At 38.0% G+C, this 23639-nt stretch overlaps 2 protein-coding genes across 7 annotated transcripts; one reads left to right on the top strand and one right to left on the bottom strand.

The window, feature by feature from the left end:
* Nucleotides 1–6263: 6263 nt before the first annotated feature.
* On the bottom strand, nt 6264–13626 carry LOC132106382 (armadillo-like helical domain-containing protein 4). 5 transcript variants are annotated; one of them, XM_059512010.1, is made up of 9 exons: nt 13511–13626; nt 12223–12527; nt 10645–10944; nt 10362–10379; nt 10263–10325; nt 7804–7959; nt 7693–7724; nt 6867–6998; nt 6264–6348 (listed from the first exon to the last, which is right to left on the bottom strand). In XM_059512010.1, the coding sequence occupies exons 1-9, from the start codon at nt 13525–13527 to the stop codon at nt 6277–6279; spliced, it is 1095 nt and encodes a 364-aa protein (XP_059367993.1). In that variant the 5' UTR covers nt 13528–13626; the 3' UTR covers nt 6264–6276. The 5 variants fall into 5 exon arrangements, with proteins under 5 accessions (XP_059367993.1, XP_059367994.1, XP_059367991.1 ...); XM_059512011.1 differs by having other exon boundaries at nt 10362–10376; XM_059512008.1 differs by having other exon boundaries at nt 10263–10379.
* A 6884-nt stretch (nt 13627–20510) lies between these two features.
* On the top strand, nt 20511–22469 carry LOC132107173 (zona pellucida sperm-binding protein 4-like). 2 transcript variants are annotated; one of them, XM_059513415.1, is made up of 9 exons: nt 20511–20790; nt 20830–20990; nt 21063–21250; nt 21324–21421; nt 21493–21650; nt 21724–21916; nt 21989–22136; nt 22216–22288; nt 22361–22469. In XM_059513415.1, exons 1-9 carry the CDS (start codon nt 20534–20536, stop codon nt 22435–22437), a joined length of 1353 nt encoding a protein of 450 aa, XP_059369398.1. In that variant the 5' UTR covers nt 20511–20533; the 3' UTR covers nt 22438–22469. The 2 variants fall into 2 exon arrangements, with proteins under 2 accessions (XP_059369398.1, XP_059369397.1); XM_059513414.1 differs by having other exon boundaries at nt 20511–20990.
* The last annotated feature ends 1170 nt before the right edge of the window (nt 22470–23639 follow it).

Genomic DNA, 23639 nt, shown 5'->3' with positions numbered 1-23639 from the left:
AGACTACAGGAGCAGTGAGCAGCTTAGAGCGCCCTCTAGCGGCTGGAGATGCTCATGTTTTCTCTGGGTTCATGTCAAATTAATTTTGATAAATAAGTCGAAAAAGAGTGAGACTTATAGTCCGGAAAATACGGTATATGTTTAAGTGCCAGCTTAATGACTTAAAGTCATGTCGATGAATAACGAACGTAGCTAATGTGATCGTTTAGCCCGAAATAATCATTCTGTCATCATTTACTCGTGTCACTATTTCAATGTTTGAAACCAAACTGTAATAGTATTATAGTTTTACAGTTAAAATCTCAAATAATTATTTTTAGTATATTCATTTTCTGAAATATTATTTTTTACATTTACAGTGGAATATTATAGGAGTTCTAGTGTATTTTTTAGTTATTTAAAATACACATTTTTTTTATTTTAAAAGTATCATTATTATTATTATTACTTTTATGTGTTGAAGAAATATATGTTTTACACCTTTTTTATTAATTACTGTTGTTTATAGCCTCTTTTTCTTATAATATAAAATAACATCTAGCTTGCATTTTTACTGTTCATTCACACTTTTATTAATCAAGGACGCATTAAATTGCTCAAAAGTGTCACTAAAGACGTTTATAATGTTACAAAAGATTTATATTTTAAATAAATGCTGTTCTTTTGAACTTTCTATTCATCTGTGAATCCTGAAAAATAAAATGTATCACAATTTCCACAAAAATATTAACAGTTTTCAACATTGATAATAATCAGAAATGTTTCTCGAGCAGTAAATCATCATATTATTCTGATTTCTGAAGATCATGTGACACTGAAGACTGGAGGAATGATGCTGAAAATACAGCTGAGCATCACAGAAATACATTACACTTTAACACAGATTCACACAGAAAACAGATGATTTACATTAGAATAATATTTCACTATTTTTACTGTATTTTTGATCAAATAAATGCAGCCCTGGTGAGCAGAAGAGACATAAAATCAAACCGAATCATAAGTGTGCTAAAAAGCGTCCAGTGTTTATCAGGAATGAATGCATTTGGCAAACAAGTATTGCAATTTGCGACAGCATTAGTTTGTAACACAGCCCCGAGCTCGTCTGCTGACGGTCCCTGATCACAATCAGATGCATTAAGAAGCTCTGCAACAAAAACCACCAAAATGGGACCGAAGTGAAGTAGATTGGAGGTTCCTGACTCCTTTGGCTCCTCGGTGGCCTCCAGCGCTCTCTCCGTGCATCACAACCCTTGCGTTCAGCAATAAACTCTGGAGAATGAGGATGAAGCGGTGTGCTCCTCTTCCTTTAGCTCAAACATGGCTCTGTTCCTCTGCTTTGAGACTCTTCTTCTTCTTCTTCTTCTTCTTCTTGTTTTAGCATTAATGACAGTTGTAGCTGCAGTGTATGCCGTAGTCGTTTGAAATGGTCAAGATGTCATATTTTTCTACATGACTGTGTTACTAAACTTTTGACTTGAGGTCAGATTGTTTTATATACAAGTGTTTCACATATAGCAGTATATAGATTATATATAGCTCTATATCTATATATATATATGAATATATATTATTTTCTGTACATGATATGATTTGAGTCCAGGAGAGCTTGACCACAAGCACTGCACAAAATCATTCTCTCACTCTCAAGTTCTTAAATCAAGATGAATTTACCGGACAAGTAAAAATGATTCAAGATAGTCTTATTTCCTGTAAGGAAATACAGAAACAGTGTTCGTTTTTGCTTAAAACAAACCAAATATCAGCAAATTAAGTTTTGAATTAAGATGTTCTTCTTATCCCACTAGCAGATATTATAGTTTGTTTTAAGCAAAAACGAACATAATTTTGATATTCTTTTAGAAAACGAGATTTAATATCTTAAATCATTTTACTTGCATCTTCATTTAAGAATATTTAGATATTTCTACTAGAAAGCAAGGTATAAATATTTAAAATGAGTTTGTGCAGTGAGCGCTCGATCCGTGTGATGAATGTACGGCGCTTCGTTACCGTCTCCGATCTCCCTGGTGCTAACGATGATTTCAAACGCTGATTTTAATTGCGATTGTTTTGCGCTGAACTTCACTGCACTCCTGGAAAACCTTTGATTGTTTTGCTTCTGAAAGGCTGGTAGCGCTTTATGGTGATTTTCATCATGAACCAACACGTCATGATGCGCTTATACGTTCAGAAAATGACTAATGATCTGTTATGCAAATTAGTTCACTGTAGAAACATGTTAATTTAACTTTTAAAGGAATGTTTCACCACAAAATGAAAATGTGTTCCCCATAGACTAGGATGAGTTTTTTTCTTCATCGGAAATGTAGCATTGCATCAGTGTCTCATCAATGGATGCTCTGCAGTGAATGGGTGCCGTCAGAATGAGAGTCTGATAAAAACATCACAATAATCCACAGCACTCCAGTCCATCAGTGAACATCTGGAGAAGAAACAAATACATTTGTAATACACTCTCAATCTGACGGCACCCATTCACTGCAGAGCATCCATTGATGAGACACTGATGCAATGCAAACTCATCCTGATCTCAGATGGTGAATTTTCAGCACATTTTCATTTTTGGGTGAAGTTCCTTTAATTAAAAGTTTGTTTATTGATGAACGTTAGATATAAAGCGTCAGCAGAAAAATGACACGGACAGGAATATGGCTATATTGTTACACGTTTGCCTGCACACCTCGCACTGTGCATCTCTGAGCATTATAAGCTAAGCACTTGACAAAACTTCGTATCGCAGGGTTTAGAGACAGAATAGCTCTACTTTACCTCACAAGCTGTAGAAGAGACCTCAGTTCATGACCGTATATTTTTAACAGGCTGATCAAGCGACTATAAGCCGTCTGGATTACTTTTCGCTCGTTCTAAATCGTCGCATTTCCTTGACATTGCGAGATTGTTGCTAGAAACAGGGCTTCGTTTGCAGTAGCCAGTTTCTTGCATTCTCAAATCTCTGTAACAGATCACCTAAAAATGACCTGGCATTTACTGGGAGAAAATAAAAGGAACATTTGTGATGCAGCTCTTTTACATGCAAAGACACAAATCCATATGCACTCTATTTAAAATGATATAAAGTCACTATGCACTGAATCTCCGGCACAGATCATATTCATATTAAAAATGCTGCATTGGTGCATTGCACCAGGTTTAACGTCATTAACACTAAAATGCCACTGATTTTAATTGTCAGTGCATAGAAAAGAGCTGCGTGCAGGTTGCGTTCATACAATTCATAATAATGAGATTTAAGACAAATTATGAGCAGTTTTTAATCTAGATTAGACTGTATGATTCTGAAATTTGAAGTAAAACCAGAATAGTCTGACCTTGTTGTTGTGAAGCTATGTTATATGACACATCTAAAGGAAACAGAAACAGCAGACGCTCTGGTTTAGAGCACAATTTCACTCTCTGCCAGCAGGTGGCGCTTGCAGAACAGCAGCGAGACAGCGTTTCCTTGATTATCATCGGTTCTGAACACTACAAATACATTATACAGAGGCTAAATGACAAGAAAACACCATCTAAGCTTTTCTAAAGACCTCCTCAGAGATGCATTCATAGAAACTCATTGTATCAAGATTAATTTAACATTTTTGAATCGATGCACGATGCATCGTTACATAACAGTGATGTTTTCATTTTTGGGTGATCTGTTGCTTTCCTCTGGAATCGCGGCTTCCCTCAAACGACAGAGGAAGATCAGAAAAGTTCATCAAAGCTGCCCTAAGACCAGCAACCTTGATGAAAGGTCTCGTTCCTCTTCAAATGTCGACTACTGTAGTTCTCTGAGAAACGGATCCGCGGCGTTCTGTAGCAGAAATTCCCTCTCTGTGTCTCTGCGTCTTCCAAATGAGCTCCAGTGAATGCTGTTCCACTCATTCTCAGCTCAGGTTTACACTAGTCCAAGTTTACACGCGTGGCTAGCAGGGTTAGGATTGTTGTGTTCAGTTGGACGTGGTTGAGTGAAGCACAGACGGGATCGGTCGTGTTCGCTCGGAGGACTTCTGTGTGATGTAGTCCCACACTGGATGGCGTGAAAACCTGTCGGATCGTTGTGGTTTATGTTCCTTTGGAATGAGATGTGAAGATGCTGCACCTTGTGTTTGACCCACTGAATAAAACCTCGATCTCAGACTAGAGTCCTGACCTTTGACCTTTGACCTTACCACTGCCACAATGCACTTAAACCTGTACAAGGCTGCTTTCTCACAGCGGACCGATCCGAACTGATGCTTAAACTCAAGGTGCACTGACGATCACTAATCATGACACGAATAAAAGAGATCTTTGCATACAGACAGACTGTTTCGCTCTCGTTCTTTACAGTTATGTTCAGATATATTTATACTCACAAAATGTTATTGCATTAAATGTTGCATGCACTGCAAAAGAATAAATAAAAAAGAAACATTGTGTGAATGCATTAATCTGTATTTTTGTCTTGTTTTCCAGAAAGAAAAACATTTCTAAACATCCGTCAATCAGGAGGCATTTACTGGAGATGCAGAATGAAGACATTAGGCTTTGTTCACAGAGAAACTGAACAAAATCAAATTAAAACCTGTTTTCGCTTTAAATGAAGTAGATTTTTCTGAGCCTGTTGGCAGATACTTTTTCACGTTTTCATTCTAAACTCACTTCATTTTGATCAGTTTTTCATAAAACGAGACTTCTTCTGTCATTGGGCTTCTCCAGGCAATGCATCTGGATTTGAAGATGTTTAGATATTTTTACTGGAATACAAGACAAAAAATACTGAGAAGAACAGCACTTTTTTTTTTGTATGATCAAGGTACAGTAAATTTAATTTTCATAATATATTCCATGCATTTGTTTTTCCTTTTTTGCTAAATGAAAAAGAAATGGAGATCTATTGGAAGTGGTGTTTTTTTAAGCTTTAAAGCATTGATTATACCTTAAGAGAAACTACTGACATTGTGTTCCATTCAATTTATCTCTTGAAAAGTCTAAGATTGCCCTTCAGGGCCCCTGTGTGTTAGTTGACAGTGAGTGGACTGATAAATGATGCTGTATGTGTGATCTGAAGTAGAAGAGTTCAGCACTAGAGGACGCTGTCGCTTTAATCATCATCACGTGACTCCCTTCAGACGGAGCTCGCGCTGCAGAAGACTAATGCATATTCTGCATATTCATACATATTCGCTCTATGTTCATATTTAAGAACATGTTTCCTGTTTATTCATCAGACTCAGTGCATATGAAACAAACCTGAACCAGCTGAAAGAAAACCATGTAACAGAAAAAGACAGCACTGCAAAAGCACACCAGCAGATATTTGACTGTATTTATTTGAGTGTATTTACAGTAGTGTGTTCCTGTACTCTTACTGTAAAGAGATTCACACCAGAAGAAGCCTGCACTGAAGGAAACACACACGTCACGTGAAACGAGTTCATATACATCAGAGTGTCATTACAACATGAAACAACAACATCAGAACAATCATATTTACAGTCAGACATCCTGTAACCTGTATGTACAACATAACCACATTAGATCAAAGACTTAATGCTGATCATCTTATGTTGCGTCAGTGCTTCCGTTTAGAGGATTCATTTTAATATGTAACAATTTCATATTTTTTAAATGATGATATGCCTGATGATGTTTTGTTTTATAGATATTGTCCTAAAGCAGCAAATCGTGAAGAATTGTGGGTCTTGAGTTCACAGATGAGCTGTGATGAATGAAAGCACTATTATTATATCTGCTGTTATTAATGTTTGATATCAAATGTTTCTGAATCTTACAGCAGATACTTCAGCGGACCACAGTGAAATCAACACATTTGTACGAGTGAAATAATTTTAGAGTTACTGAAAATTAATATTCACACAAGATGCTTTATTGAAGACGGTATTATAGTTAACTAAAAATGTAACTAAAAGTAAAACTATGACAAAACATTAAAAAAAATGTTACTTTTGAAAGATGTTTGCAAAATGTAACATTTTTGGTTTCATTCAAAAAAAAAAAAATTTAGTAACTTGACGTATAAAAATAAAATACAATAAAAAGAACAAAAAAATGATTAACTAAAATGAAAATAAAAATGTATTAAAAATATGAATAAAACTTACAATGGCAACTCAATGCTACTAAAATAACACTGTTAAATGTTCATTTTCTCAGTTAGTCGAAAGCGTGTGGATGCAGGTGAAGACCAGAGCATGAACGGCCTGTGTTTGTGAGAGATCTGACTGATCCACAGATGACTCCAGACCCTCAGAACTCATCTTCTGAACTGTCGGCCAGCAGCATGGTGTTGTCTGGTCCACTGCGCACTTCTCTGGGAGGCTGAACACCATCAACATTCAACAAAAATCACAAGATTATGAGAGAATGCATGAAAGATGAATCTACTGAAGCTTTTAGGAGCTCGTCAGTGTCCTGCAGCACAGAAGCAGTCATCAGTGTCACAGACGTATATTTGTAGAAATAGACAACAATACACTGTATGAGTCACAATTATACATTTCTCTTTTATGACAAAAATCATTAGGATATTAATGTTCCATGAAGATATTTAGTAAGTTTCCTACCGTAAATATATCAAAACTTAATGTTTGATTAGTAATATGCATTGCTAAGAACTTCATCTGAACAACTTTAAAGATGATTTTCTCAATATTTAGATTTTTTTGCTCCCTCAGATTCCAGATTTTCTAATAGTTGTATCTCAGACAGATATTGTCCTCCTCACAAACCACACATCACTGGAGAGATCATTTATTCAGCTTCAGATGATTTATCTCAGTTCATGCACTCATGATGGGTTTGTGGTTGTAGTGTTTGAGGATCATAGTTTGATGTACCTTCCTCCTCTGGTGTTTGAAGCTGTTTCTCCTGCGATGGATCGCTCTGATGCTGTAGAGAGCTCCGACCAGAAGAAGAGCTCCAGCGATCCCAATCCCCACCGGAGCCAACATCCCCGACACATAACCAGCCTACAGAGACCAGCGAGCGCTTTAGGGCTCTCAAAGACTCTCTTCTGATCACATTTATTTCATCAAAAATACAGTACAATTGTGAAATAGTTTTTTAATCTAAAACATCTGTGTTCTGTGTGAATCTGTGTTAAAGTGTAATTTATTTCTGTGATGCTCCGCTGTATTTTCAGCATCATTCCTCCAGTCTTCAGTGTCACGAGATCTTCAGAATAACATATTATAAGGTTTCTTACAACGCATTATGAATTAATTATAATGCCTTAAGAATACACGTATAATGTATTACAAATATAGGCTTCATAGAAAGTGTTACCGAAATCTTTTATAACATTATAAAGATCTTACCTGACAATTTTGAGCAATTTAATGTGTCCTTCATGAATAAAACCATTAATTTATTTTTGAAATCTTACCCAAAATGTTTGAATGGTATAATCAGAAATGTGTCTTGAGCAGTAAATCTGAAGATCTCGTGACACTGAAGACTGGAGGAATGATGCTGAAAATACAGCGGAGCATCACAGAAATACATTACACTTTAACACAGATTCACACAGAAAACAGATGTTTTACACTAGAATAATATTTCACAATTTGTACTGTATTTGTGATGAGCCTTGGAGAGAGCAGAATAGACTTCTCCAGTGTTGTGAACCGAAAGCATTAATAATAAGGAAAGAAGGAGTTGTACCTTCTCTCTGATGAGCTCGACCCAGCTCCGCACTGTAAACAACAGACAGACAACAAGCGGTTAATGAATGCTGAAGACAGCTGAGCTGATGGTGAGCGTTAGATCTCTCACCCAGGCCCTGGTTCTGCTGCACCCAGACGGGAGGAGGAGGGATCAGGCCATACGGAGCACTTCTGTGGGGGGCCACGGTGCTCTCTGTCAGGTCCTCTTCACTCTCCTCCTCCTCAGAGTCCATCTCCTCGTCCTCTTCATCTTCATCAGGCTCCTCTGTAAGACACCACACACTCTTGGAAATAAAGCAGCTTCATGATGCCATAGAAGAAGCTTTTTGTCTTTTCCTGAACCTTTACCATCTGAAGAAGTGTTCTGCTACACAAAAGCTTCACTTCAATCTCGTAATATTTCGATTTCAGTTTCGTAATATTTTGACTTTATTCTCGTAATATTTCGACTTTTTTAAATCTCGTAATATTTAGACTTTTTTAAATCTCGTAATATTTCGACTTTATTCTCGTAATATTTCGACTTTATTCTCGTAATATTTCGATTTTTTAAAATCTCGTAATATTTCTACTTTATTCTCGTAATATTTCAACTTTATTCTCGTAATATTTCGACTTTATTCTGATAATATTTAGACTTTTTAAAATCTCGTAATATTTCTACTTTATTCTCGTAATATTTAGACTTTTTTAAATCTCGTAATATTTCAACTTTAATCTCGTAATATTTCAACTTTATTCTCGTAATATTTCGACTTTATTCTCATAATATTTAGACTTTTTTAAATCTCGTAATATTTCAACTTTATTCTCGTAATATTTAGACTTTTTTAAATCTCGTAATATTTCAACTTTAATCTCGTAATATTTCAACTTTATTCTCGTAATATTTCGAGTTTTTTAAATCTCGTAATATTTCAACTTTAATCTCATAATATTTCGACTTTATTCTCGTAATATTTTGACTTTTTTAAATATTTTAACTTTAATCTCATAATATTTCGACTTTATTCTCGTAATATTTCGACTTTATTCTCGTAATATTTCGACTTTTTTAAATATTTCAACTTTAATCTCATAATATTTCGACTTTATTCTCGTAATATTTCGACTTTTTTAAATCTCGTAATATGTCAACTGTAATCTCATAATATTTCGACTTTATTCTCATATTTTCTCTCTAATCTCGTAATATTTCAACTTTAATCTCGTAATATTCAACTTTAATCTCATAATATTTCGACTTTATTCTCGTAATATTTTCTCTCTAATCTCGTAATTTTTCAACTTTAATCTCGTAATATTTCAACTTCAATCTCATAATATTTCAACTTTAATCTCGTAGTATTTCTCATCTCATAATCTCATAATATTTCGACTTTATTATCGTAATATTTCAACTTTTTATCTCATAATATTTCGACTTTATTCTCATAATATTTCGACTTTATTCTCGTAATATTTCGACTTTATTCTCATAATATTTCGACTTTATTCTCGTAATATTTCGACTTTATTCTCATAATATTTCGACTTTATTCTCGTAATATTTCGACTTTATTCTCATAATATTTCGACTTTATTCTCGTAATATTTCGACTTTATTCTCGTAATATTTCGACTTTTTTAAATATTTCAACTTTAATCTCGTAATATTTCAACTTTAATCTCATAATATTTTGACTTTATTCTCCTAATATTTCGACTTTTTTTAAATCTCGTAATATTTCGACTTTATTCTCGTAATATTTCGACTTTATTCTCGTAATATTTCGACTTTATTCTCATATTTTCTCTCTAATCTCGTAATATTTCAACTTTAATCTCGTAATATTTTCTCTCTAATCTCGTAATATTTCAACTTTAATCTCGTAATATTTCAACTTTAATCTCGTAATATTTCGTTTCAACTTTAATCTCGTAGTATTTCTCATCTCATAATATCTCAACTTTATTATCGTAATATTTCAACTTTAATCTCATAATATTTCGACTTTATTCTCGTAATATTTCTACTTTATTCTTGAAATATTTCCACTTTATTCTCGTAATATTTCGACTTTAATCTCATAATATTTCGACTTTATTCTCATAATATTTCGACTTTATTCTCGTAATATTTCGACTTTATTCTCGTAATATTTCGACTTTATTCTTGAAATATTTACACTTTATTCTCGTAATATTTCGACTTTATTCTTGAAATATTTACACTTTATTCTCGTAATATTTCGACTTTAATCTCATAATCTTCAATTTTTTTCTTTTTCAATGTGGCACTAAAACGCCGTCGTAAAAATGAGATCCCTCTGTAAAAACATTTTACACGAATATGTCAAAAAATAAATAAATAAGAATTAAGTGTTTAGATTTTTGTGCTAGAAATGTATGCAAATTAGTGCATATTTCATTAAATATTGTGTCATTTGCATATTTAAACCAAACATTTTAGAAAACTTGTAATACAAAAAAAATAAATGTTTGCAATTATCAATGTCATCAATCAACTGGTAAGTAAGTTACCTTATTCACATGCAGTATCTCTCCTTAAAAAATGCTCTTACAAACCTTTAATTCTGGGATCTTTTGGGATGTCTGTCTTCAGTTTTGACGCTGGTAAGTGAACGACCTCAGAGTCCAGCAGAGCCTGATGGGTAACGACGCTCTGTGTGATGTCATCACCTGCTGGACCAATCAGAACGCTTGTATAACTGCACAGCTTTTAAAGAAACTGATGCAATGCTATATTTCGCCAAATCTGATGAATAAACAAACTCATCCTGATCTCAGATGAACTGGGAGTGAACACATTTACATTTTTATTGAACTATTCCTATAATTACTGAAGAATCATAAACTTTAGTGTGTCACAGAGCTCCTTTTCTGCAATTAACCAAAACATCAAACTAGTGGAGAGCACCAGAGTGAAGCTGCTGTTATATATTCTCACGTCGTGTTGTCCCATAATCCTCCTCTGCCAGATGGGACTCTGTGATTGGCTCTCTCGCTCCAGACGTCTCCAGCGTTCCTGAGACACGGACATCAGAGGAAGTGCGATCCGTATCCATGGACACCATCCACTCCAGCTCTGCGTCTCCCACGGTTACAGCCGCTGGCGTCATGGCGACAGACAGTTCAGATGATGCTCTGGCCGGCATAACGTCCTCAGACGGCTCAAAGATCAGAGGAAGGTCTTCGGAGGACATGGTGGCCTCGGTGACGACGTCTTGAGACGAGATGCTCACTTCCTCTGGAGAAGGAAGCACAACAGGAAATACACTGATTTACAGGAAATACAGTCAAAATAACAGATTCTCAGAAAACGTCTGCAGTCTAGCTATAGGTATCATTTATATTTTCAATTACATTTTATTTTAATTTTGTTGTTGTTGATTTTATATCATTATTTGTAACATTTTATGATTTTTAATAGCTTTAGTTTAGCTTGAGTTTGAGTTATTTTAGTACATCAAGTTAAATTAAACAAAAATGATTAATATTGCATTTTATAAAATAATCATAAGTGAAAATTTTTTAATTATTTAGTTTTAAATCAAATAATGTTTAAATATTTTATTTCAGTTAAAGTTGACAGTAAAATAATGGAGTTATTTCATGTGTATTTTTAAAAATTTTATTATAGTTTTTAATATGTCTATATAGTTTTATTCATGTTTTATTTATATATGTTATTACATCAAGTTAAACTTAATAAAAAATAATAAATATTGTCTAACTGATATTTTATATATATATATATATATATGCGTGTGTGTGTGTGTGTGTGTAATATTTTATATTTCATGTTTATTTTATTCCCAGTAATAGATTAAGTTTTCAGTAATTTTGATGTGTTTTTTAATTATGTTCTTGGTAATATGTCTGTATTTTTATTATTATTAATGTTTAGTTTTATTTGACAACTAGCTGAAATAAAAGGAAGGAAAATTAAATTTTCTCTGTCATTTCACTGACTACTGATGCATTGATGCTTGATAAACACTGCATCAGTTTCATCAACAGCATGAAACATCGACTGCACTGATATTTGAGCGGCTCAGAGGAAGCAGTGTGGACTTCCTGTTGACTCTGTGAAGAAACAACATCAGCACATGAACAAACTCAGAGGCGTCAGACTGTTGGTGAATAAAGCGCCTCTTTTAGCCGTCAGCTCCACTTTCCTCCAGCAGTCTCAAAATAGAAAGTGATTGTGCTGCTGGCGGCGTCCGCTGGGGCTCGAAGTGGAGCATTCAGTGTGATTTACTCAATCATGACTCTATAGAGCTGCTTTACAGCTGTCTGGATCACGTTTGATACAGTCCTGCAACAGTAACACTGTTATTTTCCTGTTCATTACTGCAAAACACATCCTTCTCAGATTCTTTCAGACCAGATCTCAAACTCAGCTAATTCAGGGTTATTGATATACTCTTATAGATTTTGTTAATGTTTTAAATCAAGGTTATATCGTTCATGTACAACTGAACAGCACAAGTCTATGAAGTCAGAAGATGATTTTAGTGCTCACCTGCCCTCAGACGGTCAGCTTCTGTCCAGGTGTCGGTGGCGTCCAGCAGACTGGAGCTGAAGCTCGGTCCAGATCCAGCAGAAGAAGGAGTCCGTATATCCTCCTCAGAAGAGCTGATCTGAAGCAGATCTCCAGCAGACTCAGTATCTTCTCCATGTCCCAGCTTCTCCGAGGTGCTGACCACACAGATCACCATCAGCAGGAGACTCGGGAAAGCTGCAGCACTGAACATTGTGGATCCGTCACATGAAGTCCAGAAGACTCGAGCTAAACGAGAGCAGACCCCGAACACCAATACACACTTCCTGAAGAAGAGAAAACCCCAGATCAAGATAAACCTCTCTTTTCTTTAACTGATCTAGATGAATCTGGAAACCATCCAAAGCTCTGTTAACCCTAAAGCAGAGAAAATAACAAGCATCATTGCTTTAGGGTTTTGTTTTGTTTGTTTGTTTGTTTGTTTGTTTTGATAACCTGGCACCACATCCCTTGTGAAAATTAACCATGGTTTTACTCAAAAAAGAAAAAAATAAGCTATTTGGACTCTCATTCTGACGGCACCCATTCACTGCAGAGCATGACCCGAATCTGGAGAAGAAACAATCGTCGAGCAAACATTCATTTTGGGGTGAACTGTTTCTTTAAGAGTTGCTCCAGTTGTAGCCTTTTCAGATCATTTCTCAGAATTAAAATATTCTGCCAGGTCTGAAATGCTACTTTTATATAAAGAATAGAATTTACAAAGGAACAGAGATAACATTATCATCAAACACTGCTTCTTTATATTTCATTACACGCTTAAAATGAAAAGTATTGGCTAAAAACAACAACAACAAGATTAATATATCTCTAGAACTGATATCTATATTGATGATGATGATGATGATGATATATGTTGTGTGCTGCTCGTTTCTTCATCCAGTCTGCATCACTCTTTCAGTTCTGCAGCAGTAACTTGACACACACACACACACACACACTGCCAGGGTCTAAAAATAGAACAGAGACAATGCGCCCTGCTTTATCAGGCAGTTATTGATTCATCATTATTGCTCTGTTTGCATGCTATAAAAGAAAAATTACTGCAGGCGTGTTTATAGAGTGCATGCATGTTCTCTGGCAATGCACGCGTGATTTCTGGACTGTCGTCCCTCCGCATCACTGTCTGTCTGTCAGAAAATGCTGCGTAATTGCTGAATGTCCGCGCGCTCTCGACTCACACGCGCTCGTTAATGCATGCAGATGCTCAGCTTGAGTGTGAAGTGATCAAACACGAGCTCGTGCTCACCTGCTGTGTGTGACCATGGAGTCAGCCTCATGTCCAGCTCTACACAGCTCCTGTCCTTCAGAAGCATTAAAGCGCTCGCGCTGATCGAGTCTGCGTCAGACCACTGCCTACACACTATTATAACACACAGCATTACTGTAATTACGATTAGGATTCATAACAATAACGACTATCATTAAAAGTGAGAATAATACTAAAATAATTGTTGTTTTTGTTCTTCTTATAATTATTGTTATTATTCATTATTATTATTATTATTTTATTTTTTTAAACATTCTAAAGTGCTTTTTTAGTAGCAAAACTCAAAACCAGACTTTGATTTCAAATGATTCATTATTAATTATTTTTAATCATATATATATATATATATATATATATATGATTGTTATTATTTTATTATTTTGTAAGTACTTGTTCAATGATAAAACTCTAAAAATAGTTTTGAATAAAAACGAATCTTTGGTTTCATATTATTAATAACTGTTATTATTATTAAGTATGATTATTGTTATTATTATTTTAACATTCTAAATTAATTGTTTCATGACAATACTGTTTTAAAACATATTTTAAGCTCATAACCAAATTTTTTCCTAATTATTATTCATGGTAATTATTATTATTATCCTTATTTTTATTTGTAAAATTTTAGGTGCTTGTTTAATGATAAAACTCTTTAAAAAAATGTAACTAACTAATATATTTAACTAATATTTGGTTTCATATGATTAATAACTGTTGTAATTATTATTATTATTAAGTATGATTATTGTAATTTATTTATTTTTGAACATTCTAAATTACTTGTTTCGTGGCAACACTGTTTAAAAAAATATTTTACGCTTAAATTATTATTATTATTATTATTATTATTATAATTAGAAGTATTTCTGAAGCACCTGAGCTGGTTAATGAAATAAACAAAAAATAAAAATAAAATAAAAAAACAACATGAACATAATAAATAAATAAATAATGATAATTAAATGGAATTAATTAAACGAGGATGTCTAAATACATTTGCTAGAGTTTTAGTGTCATATTAATCAGGCGCCTTTGGCTCCTAAAGAAAAGAACTGACCTCAGATCAGCGGAGTCGCCATTAATCCACAAACATCATTTACACAGACACAAACACAGCAGTATGATTATATCAACGCGTAGAAAATGTTTATTTGTTCGATATGTTGGATTAATTGAATATTATTTACCGTCGCCGGATCGATTGTCAGTCAGGCACACGCGGGAGGCAGCCATTGAAGGACCTCGCCCCTCTCTGTGTTTACACTCTAATAATAATAATTCTGTTTTCTGATTCTTTTATTTCTTTCTATCGATAAAGATGCCCTTGTTCGAAGGCTTGGGCAGCAGAGGAGAGAAAACAGCCGTGGTCATTGATTTAGGAGCTGAAAGAGAAATAAATCGTGATATAAAACATGTTTTAGTCAAATTACAACTTATAAGAGCTGATTTATGCTCATCATTAAATTAATGACACTAAAATACACATATATTTTATTACGTGTGCTTAAGCAGCATGTTGTAATTTGGAAATTTAACTTGCTAATAACACAATTAGAGATTTGTTTATAAATGGCTGAGTCATATTTTACGCTATAAATAAATATACTTTATAAAAATGTGTATGAAAATTGTATGTATACTCACACACACACACACACGTGTATATATATATATAAGAAGGCTTATATTGTCATATTATTAAGTGCTTCAGTATATGACCTGAAATGTAATGCGATGAAAGTAAATTTCTAATAATATTTTTAGTTTTTATCAAATATCCTAATATTAGTATGTGTTTGTGCTCTGGTCTCTTGGGTAGATGTGGTTTTCGAAATCAAACGCTCCGGATCTCCGGAGGTCAGTCTGAGGACTCCTATAGAATTATCTCTGTTTCTAAAACTAATAATGAATTATTAAACTGACATTTACTGCACATTTGTGACCCTGGAGCCAGTCATAAGGGTCAATTTTGTGAAAATGCGAATTTGCGAATCCACAGCCCACCTGCTAAACCCAACTGCACCGCCTGGTTAGGAGGTGAGCAAAGAAAGGCACGGCCGAGGCTTTGAGACTCCTGTCCTCTGCATGGGACAAGAAGAGTTTTATAAAGCAGTTGTGAAAATGAAGATTTGCTGAAAATGTGCTCATCCTCGGCCCATCCAAGATTAGGATGAGTTTGTTTCTTTATCAGGTTTGTAGAAATGTAGCATTGCATCAGTGTCTCAGCAATGGATGCCCTGCGTGAATGGGTGGCGACAGAATGAGAGTCCAAACAGCTGATAAAAACATGACAATAATCCACACCCCTCCAGTCCATCAGTTCACATCTGGAGAAGACAAAAGCTGAAGCATTAAGATGTTTTTAACTTCAAACTATTGCTTCTGGCTAAAACATGAGTTCATAAAAGGTGCCATAGAATGCATTGACACAATATTTTAAATGATATCTACATAAAAGGTATGTGGCTTGGGTAAGGGCAAAAATGATCCAGAAACGGTCTTGCATGTCCATTTACAAACCTAGGATCTGTCCCTAGAATTATTTGGAAGGGTCGTGAATAATAATGTTGAGCTCTGCTCTGATTGGCTGTTTCACAGCGCGGATCTCTTCTGTCCAGCGTGAATGATGGAGAGATTAGGCATTCAACCTGATATGTCTGAGCCTGTATCAGATGAAGGTACAGATTTTGAGAGATTTTGCAAGAATGTTTAGCGTCGGAGTGATAGAGGCTTGAGAGAGTTGAGAGTGAAGATGTGGATGCAGCCTCTGTGTTGCTGTCAGAAGTGTTTTTGGACTTGTCTTTTCCACTTTTTTTGACATTTTAGAAAGTTAATAAAGTAGGATGTTGCATTTTAGGGTCAGCAATATCTTTATCTATCCATCCATCTTCTTATGCTTATCCGGGGCCGGGTCGGGGGGCAGCAGTCTAGCAGTCTAGTGAAAGTAGGAACATAGATCGATCGGTAAATCAAGAGCTTTGCCTTGCAGCTCAGCTCCTTCTTTACCACGACAGACAGGTACATTGAGCACATCAGTGCAGAAGCGGCACCTATCTGCCTGTCAATCTCCCGCTCCATCCTTCCCTCACTTGTGAACAAGACCCCAAGATACTTGAACTCCTCCACTTGAGGCAGGAGCTCTCCACCAACCTGAAGGGGACATGACACCCTTTTCTGGCTGAGATCCATGGCCTCGGACTTGGAGGTGCTGATTCTCATCCCAGCCGCTTCCCACTCGGCTGCAAACCGTCCCAGCACACGCTGAAGGTCCTGGCTCGATGAGGCCAACATGACAACATCATCTGCAAAAGTAGAGACGAAATAATGTGGTCCCCTAACCGGACACCCTCCGGCCCCTGGCTGCGCCTACAAATCCGGTCTATAAAAATAATGAACAGGACCGGTGATAAAGGGCAGCCCTGCCGGAGTCCAATATGTACCAAGAACAAGTCTGACTTACTGTCTGCAATGCGAACCAAATTCCTGCTCCCTTCATACAGGGACCGGACAGCCCTTAACAGAGAGCCGCGGACCCCATACTCCAGGAGCACTCCCCACAGGAGGCTGTGAGGGACACTGTGGGTTTGTTGGGCAAACTCCCATGAAGGCCCGGAAGGACTCCTCCTTCGGCTTGACGGCATCCCTTACTTCTGGTGTCCACCACCGGGTTCGGGGATTGCCACCTCGACAGGCACCAGAGACCTTACAGCCACAGCTCCGAATGGCCGTATTGACAATGGAGGTGGAGAACATGGTCCACTCGGCCTCCATCTGAATCTGGTCAAAGCTCTGTGGGAGGAGGGAGTGGAAAATATTTCTGACATGGGGCTCAGCCAAACGTTCCCAACAGACCCTCACAATACGTTTTGGTCCGCCGAGTCTGTCCAGCTTCCTCCCCTGCCATCCGATCCAACTCACCACCAGGTGGTGATCAGTTGACAGCTCCAACCCTCTCTTTACCTGAGTGTCCAAGACATACAGCCAGAGGTCAGACAAAACGACCACAAAGTTGATAATCGACCTCCGGCCTAAGGTGTCCTGGTGCCACGTGCACTGATAACATATTCATTATGGACAAACTGTGACTTGCACAGAAGTCCAATAAAAGAACACCACTCTGGTTCAGATCAGGGGGGCCATTCTTCCCAATCACGCCCCTCCAGGTGTCACTGTCACTACCCATGTGAGCGTTGAAGTCTCCCAGTAGAACTGGCGGAGTTGCTGGTCGGAGCACTTTCCCAAGAAGGCCGGGTACTCTATAAGTGACGTGACATTCAGCCAAGTACGGTGACCCATACTCAGAATTTGTGCTCTGCATTTAACCCATCCGAAATGCACACACACAGAGCAGTGAACACACACACACACACACACTGTGAGCACACACCCGGAGCAGTGTTCATCATTTATGCTGCGGCGCCCGGGGAGCAGTTGGGGGTTCGATGCCTTGCTCAAGGGCACCTAAGTCGTGGTATTGAGGGTGGAGAGAGAACTGTACATGCACTCCCCCCACCCACAATTCCTGCCGGCCCGGGACTCGAACCCACAACCTTTCGATTGGGAGTCCGACTCTCTGACCATTAGGCCACGACTTCCCCTGCCATTCGGCCCATAAGCACAAATGACAGTGAGAGACCTATCCCTGACCCGAAGGTGCAGGGAAGTGACCCTTTCATTCACCCAGTCCAGCCTCTCTCAAGGGGTGTGGTTTCAGAACCCAAACTGTGCTGTGAGGTTAGCCCGACTATCTCCAGTCGGTTTTTCTCAACCACCCGCACAAGTTCGGGCTCCTTCCCAACCAGCGAGGTGACATTCCACGTCCCTAAGCCCAGTTTCTGTGTCCAGAGATCAGATCGTCGGGGACCCTGGCTTCGACCGCTGCCCGATCAACACTGCACCAGCCCTTTACGATTCCTCCCATGATGTTAATTGCGAAATATTTGAAAACTTTTCGGTTTATTTTTATTTATTTATCGGTTTTAATAGCAATATCTGGCAACATAGCAACATGTGCAGGTCCGGCTGACCTAGAACATAGGCTGGTATACGTTATGCAAATGTTGGAGTGTAAACTTTAATGATCCCTGCTGTAACATCACAGTCGGTGTTATATTTGGATTCACCTCTTTTTCAGTGGACTATTGCAGCACGAGATTTGTGATATTTGGTGTTTGAGGCTCACGATATTTCACAATCATTTGCATGTACATAACTCTTATTCAACTATACCAAGGTAAATACAGTTTTCCATTCTGTGGCAGCTTTAACGGAAATATTTTCTAATATCATTTTGCAAGCTTTTCCATGGAAGTTATGAAAATTTTATTTTCAAAATTAAATAAAACGTCCAGTCCAGTCCAGTTTTTTTTTTTTTAAACCAACATTTGATCATTTTCCACGCATTATGGAAATGGTATTTTTGAATGTTCTATGAACATTGTGAAACAAGTAGTAATCTTTAAAAAGATTCGATGAACAATAATGTTTATGTGCCAACGTTTTGAGAACATTATTAAAGAGCGAATAACTTTGAATGAATATTCTGTTAATGTTACTAAATTGCTCATAACTTTGAGGGAACCTCATCAGAACATTCCCTGTTAGCTGGAAAGCACTTATTCAAATGAAAATCTCATCGGATGTAATTTTACGTTTCTACAATTCTGTTGAAGAAACAAACTCGTCTACATCTTGGATGGCCTGAGAGGGAGCACATTTTCATATTGGGGGGAACTATTCCTTCAACACACCAGGATGTCATAATTTTCTCCAGTGAACTTTTGAACCATTCACTCAAGGTTGTTTTGTTTCTTCTTCCCATGGAGGTGCTATATTTGGAGCATTGCAGGACATTTTAAGCAGTCGTTCAGTGTCCAGAGATTACTACAACCAGACAGGCTGCATCCCAGACTGGTGTTGTCTCGGCCCCCCTCTATCGGATTCAGTCTATGAGGCAGGAAAGACGCCTCCATCTTTTATGAAGAGGGCCTTCTCCACTGAGAAATGAACTGGACACTTCAAATTGGAGAAAATCTTTTTAAATGCACTAAATGGTTATCCAATCTAAACCATGGCAGTACTTGTGTAGTTTAGTTTAAAATTACATAATATTTCATATCTGTGCTGAATATGCTCAAAAGCGTTGTGTATTTATTAGGTTTGTTAAAAAAATAAACTTTCCAAAATTGGTGTTTGCAGCTGGGGTCTTCTATTGTACTAGTCCATTAAGTGTCAACTGATTTAGTCATGTTAACTCAGATTGCTCTTTTCTTTTTATTGCTTTTTTCTTTTTGCAGTCATTTTTTTACTAAAGAAAGTTTGAGATTTGATCGTAAAGAATAAAAGGCTTTCAGGGTTTCTCTTTTACTGTGTATTTTCTAGTGGTTTCAATAAACTTGCCTGACATACTTCTATGGATTCTATGGAATTATTTCCCCCAAGGAATCAAAAAGGTAAATTTGGAGAGAAAAAAAGTCAGCAACGTTGAGATATTAGTGAACTGTGAGATAGATCAGTCGTGACATAAATAGAATAATTATTTTATTTTATTCTGTGGTGGAAATAAGCTTCCAAATACTTAAAATCATTTACTGCTTAAAATAGTATTTTCCTCATATTTGTAAGAGCACACTTGTCTAGTGGTAAGGACAATGGCTCCAAAGAAGAACATCTACTTTGGACTTGAACCATTCTTATTTATTGTCAAAATTACATTGGAATCAAGAAACACCATGTTAACAGAATTTGAGAACCAGTTACAATCAGATTAGTAAGATATTTTGAATTAAGTTTTGTGCATTTATGTTCAAAATGGGAAAAATAAGAATTATATCTTGAGATCCAATGAGAATCACCCAGCTGCATAAGCTCCCATTTCTGCAAGTCATGAGAACCATGAGTGTTAATGAAGAGGGAGGGACTATTGTTAATTAGCTGAAATCTGTAGAATACAAAAAGACCAAAGCACAGTATCTCCACTTTGTGTTTAGCTGTTGAACAATGGCTGGAGGTTGGTGTTTGGTTCAGATTTTGGTGGTTTGTGCTCTCTGTCATGCTGTTCCACAGTGGAGTAAATCGCTTCAGGATGCTAAAGCTCTGATGACCCAGCAAACTGACCAGCAGTTTCAACTTCAGAAGCCAGTTCAACAACCAACTAACCAGTGGCTTCCTCCACAAATTATGCTTCCGAAGCCAGTTCAACAACTGACTAAACCGCAGTATCCGGTTCAGAAGCCAGTTCAGCAACCAGCTAACCAGTGGCTTCCTCAACAGTTTCCAGTTCAGAAGCCAGTTAGACCGCAGCTTCAGAAGCCAGTGGCGCAGGCAGATCCCCTTGATAGATGTGCTGTAGCTGATTCTGAGCAGATCCAATGTGGTCTACCTGGGATCAGTGGTGCTGAGTGTGAGGCTATCAACTGCTGCTTTAACGCACAGCAGTGTTTCTATGGGAGGACGGGTAAGTGTTCTCAATCTTCTGTTCGTGTTAAACTGATTCTCTGCATTAACCTGCTCTTGTATCTTGTTCTAGTAACTGTCCAGTGTATTCGAGATGGCCAGTTTGTGGTAGTGGTGTCTAGAGATGTTACTCTGCCTCGACTGAGTCTGGATTCGGTTCATCTACTGGGTGGAAATGACCCCCCTTGCGCTCCTGTGGGGTCCACACCTTCCTTTGCTATATACCAGTTCCCTGTGACCGCATGTGGCACGAGCGTGATGGTGAGCAGCTGCTACTGGTTTTAGTCTGCATTGCTTATGATGGACTGGATGCTGACACCGTACCTATTCACAGGAGGACGGCGGATATGTGGTGTATGAAAACCGAATGACCTCATCGTATGAAGTGGGGATTGGACCATATGGTTCCATCACAAGGGACAGTCATTTTGAGTAGGTGATCTATGACTTGGTGTGAACATTAATCCTTGATAAATGTTACAAGCTCGCTGTGTGTTGTCCAGGTTTCTCTTCCAGTGTAGATACTCTGACACTTCTGTGGAAGCTCTGGTTGTGGAGGTCAACTCTGTTCCTCCACCTCCACCAGTAGCTGCTCCTGGACCTCTCAGGGTGGAGCTCAGACTGGCCAATGGCCAATGTGTCACCAAAGGCTGTGCTGAAGGTAAGGTCTTGTCCTGTGTCTGTCTAAAGCCTTTCAAACTTGAGTCTGGTTCAACCGCAGTGTTGTTCCTCAGGGGATGAGGCCTACACGTCCTACTACAGTGATGCTGATTATCCCATCACAAAAGTCCTGCGAGAGCCTGTGTATGTTGAGGTGCACATTATGGAGAGGACTGACCCCAACATTGTCCTGATGCTGGGACATTGTTGGACTACTTCAACCCCCAGTCCACTCAGTCTCCCCCAGTGGGACCTTCTGATCGATGGGTGAGCGTACAGCCGATCTTGATCCAGTTCGTCTGCTGTGAGACCCTTTCTAACCTTCTCTTTTGTCTTCAGATGCCCTTACCAGGACGACCGTTATCTGACCACACTGGTTCCAGTGACTGGATCGTCCGGTCTTCAGTTCCCAACCCACTACAAGCGCTTTGTTGTGAAGATGTTCACATTTGTAGATCCAGCCTCACTGGCTGCTCTGCAGGAAACCGTATGCCCCCTGTTACTTGAACACTTGTATATTTACTACTTGTGGATTCTGTGACTTGAGCCTCTTTCTTCCCTGTCAGATCTTCATCCACTGCAGTACAGAGGTGTGCCATCCATCATCTGGCTCTTGTGAGCAAAGCTGCACCAGGAAACGTGAGTTCTTGCTTCCTCTTGACAAGAGGAACTGAGCATTAAGCGCGTTCTCACTTCTAACATCTCTTTCAGGAAGAGATACTCCCATCAAGGCTGTCTCTGGGGAGCAGACTGTGGTTTCTAGTGGAGCAGTTACTCTGGTCATGTAAATCTTGTTTTTAATAAACTTTGCAGAACCCGAGGTATCTTTTGTCTATTGGTATTTTTCTGCAGCATCTGGTATTACATGGCTTTTTTTCTTTTTTTCTCCACTATTAAACCAAGGTTCCACAGCCTTTTTGTAAGGTCATGCATTCGGAGTCCTTTATCCATCCCGTGGTTGTTAACCTGGGGCAGCACAAGGTCCCCCTTTTTTAAGGGTTAATCGTTAACTTTGATTTGGTGAACAGGATGTTTAAGCAATCCAAGTGTGCATACACCTTGTGGGGGAGCAATTGGTGGTTTGGTGTCTTGCTCAAGGGCACATCAGCTGTGGGTATTGAGATGACTACCCCAATTCCTGCTGGTACTAAGACTCTAATCGGTTAGTTTTTTTTTTTTTTTTTTTAACCATTTAGGCTAAGACTCGACCACCACAAGTTGTGGGTCATATTCGGTGCATTTGTCAGTCATGCTAGTACTATCTGCTTAAATGGGGAAAGATTTGGTTGCAAGCTGGGCAGTTGCGGCCTAATGGTTGGACCTGTAACCTCAAGGTTGCAGGTTTAATACTCAAAACCAGTAGGGAATGTAGGTTCGGATTTTATTTATATAGCGCTTTGAACAAAAGATTGTCAAAGCAACTGAACAAGATTAATTAGGAAAACCGCATGTCAATGCAAAGTGACAGTTAAAGACAGTTCATTGAAATCAGTGCTCGCAGTACAGTTTAAATGGTATCTGTGCAATCAATTCAACGATATCGCTGTAAATCAAGTGTCCCCAAGGAAGCAAGCCAGAGGAGACCGCGGCAAGGAACCAAAACCCCATAGGTGACCGACTGGAGGGAAACCAGGCTCCGTCTGGGTGCCAGTTCTCTTCTGACCAAGCGAAACCAGCAGCTCAATTTCAGGCTACAGCAAAGTCAGATTGTGTGCAAGGAATCCTCCGTTTCCTGTGGTCTTGACCCGGTGGTCGTCTGAGATGAGCTCTTTTACAGGGGATCTGTATCTGGGGCTCATCTAATAGTCCTGGTCCCCACTGTCTTTCAGGGCAGTAGAGGTCCTTTCTAGGTGCTGATCCATCATCTGGTCTGGATACGTACTGGATCCGGGTGACTGCAGTGACCCGTCTGATCTGGATACAGACTGGATCTGGTGGCTACGGTGACCTCGGAATAAGAGAGAAACAGACTAATATTAGCATAGATGCC

The sequence above is a fragment of the Carassius carassius genome, chromosome 27, assembly GCF_963082965.1.
Source record: "Carassius carassius chromosome 27, fCarCar2.1, whole genome shotgun sequence".
In the NCBI taxonomy this organism is placed as follows: Eukaryota; Metazoa; Chordata; class Actinopteri; order Cypriniformes; family Cyprinidae; genus Carassius; species Carassius carassius.
The sequence above is the reverse complement of the archived record's forward strand: the minus strand, read 5'-3'. Positions and strand labels throughout refer to the sequence as shown.